The sequence below is a fragment of the Chenopodium album genome, chromosome 18, assembly GCF_948465745.1.
Source record: "Chenopodium album chromosome 18, dcCheAlbu1.1, whole genome shotgun sequence".
NCBI classification, from domain to species: domain Eukaryota; kingdom Viridiplantae; phylum Streptophyta; class Magnoliopsida; order Caryophyllales; family Amaranthaceae; genus Chenopodium; species Chenopodium album.
In genome coordinates, this window is record NC_137851.1 from 3,705,039 (window position 1) to 3,711,038 (window position 6,000).

Sequence of the window (6,000 nt, forward strand, 5' to 3'; positions counted from 1 at the left end):
AATTATTGGGTCATTTCACTGCCAGTTAGCTGGCTAAAATTTAATTATTTAGCATGACTCAAATTCAAATAAAGTAGTTATAACTATTGGATTGAGGGAGTATGAGATAACCAGCCAAAAAGAGAAGAATTATCAAAAGTTTCAAGGTTAATTAACCCTTCCAGAAGACATTCTTGGGGCCCATATCCAGTACCAGTAATACCAAAAAGATTATTTTGTCCAGGTAATAAGTTGATCATATGATTGCTGAACATCATTTGGGTGCTGCATGATGATCCATTGTTTTCTGCATGTATGACTGGTTCAACTTGATAATTTGTACTAGTAGTATTCCATTCTTCTGGTAAATTATTGATGATTTCATGTTCTTGTGAACATAATAATAAGGGTGATGAATCATAGGTAAGTAGATTGTTGTTGGTTGCTTGAGAACCTTCACAATCACTAGTAATTCCAATGCTCATGGTATTCACCATTTGGTTGCCTAGAACTTCTATCTCCTCTTGTAAACTTGCTACCTGCAGTTTTATTGATTTTACAATATGAGCCTCTCACGCGATTCAATAAAGATATATACACGATAACATCATCGACCAGATCATCAAGATAATATTTGTATAATGATATCATGATCATCATGCTTGCTTAGTTTGTTCTATATTTTTTTTGGTGTTTAGAGAGAGAACCACAAGGGCGAGGTGAGAATTGATCTCAAGATCTCCTGGAATCAGGAGGGAAACTCTAACCACTTGAGCTATCCCTCACTCTCTTAGTTTGTTCTATATGAATGGTCTTAATTATTTTGGTTATGTTTATAATATAAGAGTTTTAGGAAATGTTAGTTAATGCATGGATAATTTAAGCTAAGTAATATTGTTCTGATCCTTTGAACCAACAAATAATCGTACATACAAGAATATTGTAAAATGTAATATAAATAAAAATTTCAAATTATTAGTTAAGTGGTCTGATAACATTGCATGAAATATAGTAGGATGGTAAAACATTATTGTGGCACTTGCTTGTGCTAAATATCAATTCAATTGCATGAAGTATATAGCTTGTAGTAATATTGAGATTTATGTAGAAGCTAGGTTAAGTGAAAGAAGATTTATAACCAAATAAGAGAGCAAACCTCTTGTTGAAGGGCATGAATATAAGCAACACAACCATAAACAGGATCTCTCATTCGAGCGATAGCTTCGAAAGAAATGGTCAAGGCAGCTTCACCCCTAAAGTGTTCAGGGAGATGAAGAAGCAACCTTGAAACATTACTTGCCCCAAATACTTTGTGAACTGCTGCAAAATGAGCAACTGCCTCATCATAGCTAAAATAAGGTGCAAAAACACATTCAATTGTACATTTCCTCCTTAGAAATTTGCATGCTCCACATGATGTACTAACTCCTGTCATTTTCCTCCTTAATTACACAGTTTTTAATTACTATACTTTATTTGCTAATAACTTTTCTAATCTATTTACTCAAATCCACCTTTTTTTGTGTGTGTTTGTTTGTTTGATGCTTTAACTCTTAGTAATAATGTTCTCTTAATAATTTTGTTAAAATTGTGCAACCATAGATTGCCTTTTATAGTGCTCATTTTAGAAGCTTATCAAGCTGATCTTTCTTCTAATAGCTAAATTAATTAAGGGTTAGACAATACTTACTTTATTTTAAAAGTTAACCTCTTTTAGGTCTCCTTCATGGGCTACAATTTTTTGTTATTCTTTTGATGGCAACATTCATTTTGATAAATTTTTCTATGCTAAAAAAGCCCTAATAAAATCTTGCACTACTTGCTCAATTAGGTAGGTTTGCTTAATAAATACAATTAACCCATTTAAAAAGGTACCACTAGAATATGTTTTAGTGTGTTAAGTGCTTAATGGAAATTAGTTGCGTAATCAACATTATGATTGGTTATCTGCTTATGACAATCGGCATAACTATACTAATTGTATGATTTGTATAAGAATTAATGTTTATTAATATTTAGTTAGGGTTTTTTAAATTTTATTTTATGATATCCCTTTTAGAAATTAGTACATACAATATATATTTTTTCTTTATTCAAGGGTCAATTTGTGGGCTTCTCTTACTTAGCAATCATCATCAAAAAGTGCTTGATTATCTTGTTTATTGATTAAATTACTAATTATTATACTATAAGTCTCACGTATATAATAATACTCATAAGTATGGACCTCTTCATCTTCAAGCTAAGAGGGAGCATACTCATTATTCTTTACTTAGCTTGATGACTCTCCTATCACTTTTTCTATCGTGATACGAGTACAAATGTACATGCACAAATGCATATATGCATTTCTAAATAGTTTATCTTATCTACTGATTTAGATCATGCGTATTATTTTATAATGTATTGAATATATTAATCGTATTTAATCCTTGATAAATTATTGGTTGAATATAAAAACATATTTGTGTAGAAATTATATACTATAGTCAATTAGTCATACTTTTCTTTTTTTGTTCTTCTAAATTTCCTTTTTTTCTCTATCTTTTTTTGTTCTTATATTAATTTAGACTTTACATTTGGTAATTTTTTTTTCCTTAATGACAATCATAAACAGACTCTTTGAGTTGTTTCTCAACCTATAAATCTCTTGAAGAGAACGGTCATTAAAATTGTATACAAACTCATATTTTTCTCGCCTAAAAAAAAATAGTGCATGTCGTACCTTTTATATAAGATCGAGAAACTACTAATAAAATTCTAAACATCACAATCCTAGATTCATATAGTCTATGAATCATTACCTATATCCTAGCGATTATGGAAATTACATTCACCATGTGTTACCTTATAAGGTCCTTTTTACCTACCTTAGCACACAATCATTCCTGAAATCAATCCTTTTTTCTGTTAGATTGTTGCCTTTGATTGGATTGAGTTTTAGCATAAAGATGCTGTCATGTTATGCATGTCTTGATCAAATATAAACATAGTGCATGGCGGCTATATTATACAATTTATGTAACTCTCTTAATCTAGCAAAACAGGATCTTGTAATGTCCTATATGCATATTTACTAGGTTTAAATATTAGTTATATAGATTTATGACTCATCATATATTTAGCATTATTCTCAATAATTAAGCACACCATCAACTAACATTATTATTATTTACAGAAAATTGTCATTATCATTCCTAGACAGCAAAAAGGAGTAAGCATTGAGATCTTTACAGTATATGGCAGCAATTTTGAGTAGTGCTTAACACTATTTGCTTTCAATGTCATATGATTAAAGGCTCAAGAAGTGCTATGGGAAAGAAATAAAATTAAATTACATGGAGATCACATTTTCAAATGATTTAAGAATAAAGCTAATAGAAATAAATGTAGCGATAATTCCAACTTTTAGAATAATCTCATTTCGACTTACTCAATCATATGTTGGTGGCCTGGTTTGCTACTGCTAGTATTTTTATTACAAGTAAAATTAATTAGGTTATGTTCTCCTTACTTTACAAAATTTTGGTATTCAATTCATCTTATAATTAGGTAATTTGGCCTGAATCATTTTAGTTTGAACTTTTCTGGCATGGTCTAGCCTAATTTGATTTTGTTATCCAGTGTGATTTTTTAATTTTTTTTTTATTTTTTTTTAAATTAATCCATAGAATGTTTTGGACAATTGTCATTATTATATGATCAATTAAACCAAAAAGTTAAGTTGATGGTTGAGGCTCGAGATTATATTTTATTTGTAGAATGTTTGGACAATGGTCATTGTTAAAGGACCAATTCAACTAAAAGCCTGACGTTTTACACTCTACTCATTCAGTTGTGATCTAGGCTCGTTTATCATGGTATCAGAGCTCAGATTAGGTTGAGCTGTGAATTGTAATTTAGGCCAGTATTATGGATAACTTACATGGGAGGGGGAGTGTTGAGCCCATGAACAAACTCACATGTGAGTGAAACTGTTATCTCACATTAAAAGAGTTATAAAAGTGAAGAAAAGTATAGAATTGAGATGTATATCCTACATTGAAGAAAATAATAAATTGTGCCCACTTTGTAAGACTAAGGGTCTGTTTTCTTCAGCTTAATTTCAGTTCACTTCAGTTCGGTTCAATTCCTAATTTCCTTCTCTCATAAACAATTTAGTTCAGTTCAGTTCAGCTCATGCCCTAAGGGGCTACCCCTTAATTGCCATATGATTTTAAGGTGAAACCTACTTAAACTTGTAAAGTGGACTTATAATGAGTATAGCCCAGTCCCATTTATCGGTCATTAAATTATGTTAACTTTGTAATTTTAGTAGAAATTTATGATGAAGCGCCAAAGAGTAAATCCAGCTCGTTGCATCACTTGCATGCATACACCAAAGACAGCGAAAAGAAACATTTGCCTAATTTACTCCAATAAATTAAATTGGTTTCACTTTTTGTCCTTTCAAACTTGTTTTAAGATTTTGGTTTTTTCGGCTGCAATGCCAATTGCTAACCAATAGAGTATAAAAACATATTTTTGGGACTCAACATCAAACAAAGCTTTTGATTAAATTGGTTATCTAACATGGTATTAGAGCCAATGTGACATATCGGTCACGGATTCGAGTCTCATCCACCCCTCCTTTAAAGTGGAACTAATTCGCGTCAGGTATGATTGAGAGTTGAAGGGCTATTATTGATGTATTCAAATTGTTTTGACTTTATCTGAACTATTTATTTTTATAAATTACTAAGTCTTATGAAGTATTATAAAATTATTTTATTGTTTGAAATAAATCAGATAATTTTTGTCACCCATAAAAAATAAGTGTTTTTGTCAATTTTTTTTTTCTTTAAAAAAAAAAAAAAAAAAAACCTTTTTTTAAAAGCGTCTAAATTATTGATAGTAATTTAGAGAACCAAATTAATTTGAAAAGGTGGTATATGTATTCCACATTGTATTAACTTTTATTATTAATTTGGAATCTTTGTGTAAAATTTATTAGTTATTTCTATAATTAAATTCATTAAGGGTATAAATTTATTAGATAAGGGGTCTAACTTTTTTACAAGAGTCTAACTTTTTTTATCTAAGGTTAACGGTGAGTTGGACCCCAAAAACAAAGTATAAAAAAGTTGGACCCAAAATACAATATTTATCAAAAAGTTGGACCCTATTTGTTATCTTAACTCAATTTATTAAAGTCCAAATTAATTCCGATAAGGGGTTAATGATGGGTACCTAAATTCAATTTTCAACTAAAATAATTCCTCATTAGGTCTAATGAGTTTGAATGAGCTCAAATTAAATTAAATGAAAATCAATTAGGTGAATCAAACGGATCCTTATTTAATCTAAACTTATGATTTGGTTATTTTTTTTTTTTCTAAGTTTTTCTAATTTGTAATAAATCAAAATAAAGTAAGAGAAACGCACTACACGCGTAAATTATAAAAGCGAGGAGTTGTAATTATGCTTTGGGGTGGGGTTCACTACCCTTCCTAGTTCCTCCCTCTAATTCACGGATGAAGAGTTCACTAAATAGCTTTTGCATAAAAAGGGTCGTAAAAGAAAAAGATAATCCGAGATAATCTCATCATCAAGACAATATAAATTACAATGTATATGTCAGTTCATTCATTCCAAAAAGTGATGTTAAACTGTTAGTTAAACATAAACCTCAATTGCTGGAAGTAATGCTAGTGCTATTGCTTGGGATCATTTTCATCTCACCAAGTTTATTAGCTGACGTGTATGATTTTCAATGGCTATTACCAAATATAATACTTCCTGTCCACAATTTTTTCGCATCTAATAGACTAAAGATGAAAAGCTTAATTATTGCATAAAAAGTGAAAACCTTATTATACTATCTTTGAAAGAAAAAACTTACATCAATTTTTTGGTATAGCAGGCCATACCATGCGACAGGGATTATCCGAGTTTTTTTGTCAGTAGTTATCTGAGTTTTTTTGTCAGAGATTACCCGAGTTATTTAGTTAGGGGTTGCTCGAGTTACTCGGTCAAGGGTTA

General features: G+C 30.3%; 1 protein-coding gene across 1 annotated transcript; it reads right to left on the reverse strand.

Annotated features, from left to right (window-relative positions):
- Positions 1–83: 83 nt before the first annotated feature.
- On the reverse strand, positions 84–1,414 carry LOC145590737 (LOB domain-containing protein 17-like). Its single transcript, XM_081647139.1, has 2 exons — positions 1,136–1,414; positions 84–518 (listed from the first exon to the last, which is right to left on the reverse strand). The coding sequence occupies exons 1-2, from the start codon at positions 1,412–1,414 to the stop codon at positions 84–86; spliced, it is 714 nt and encodes a 237-aa protein (XP_081503265.1).
- Between the last annotated feature and the right edge of the window lie 4,586 nt (positions 1,415–6,000).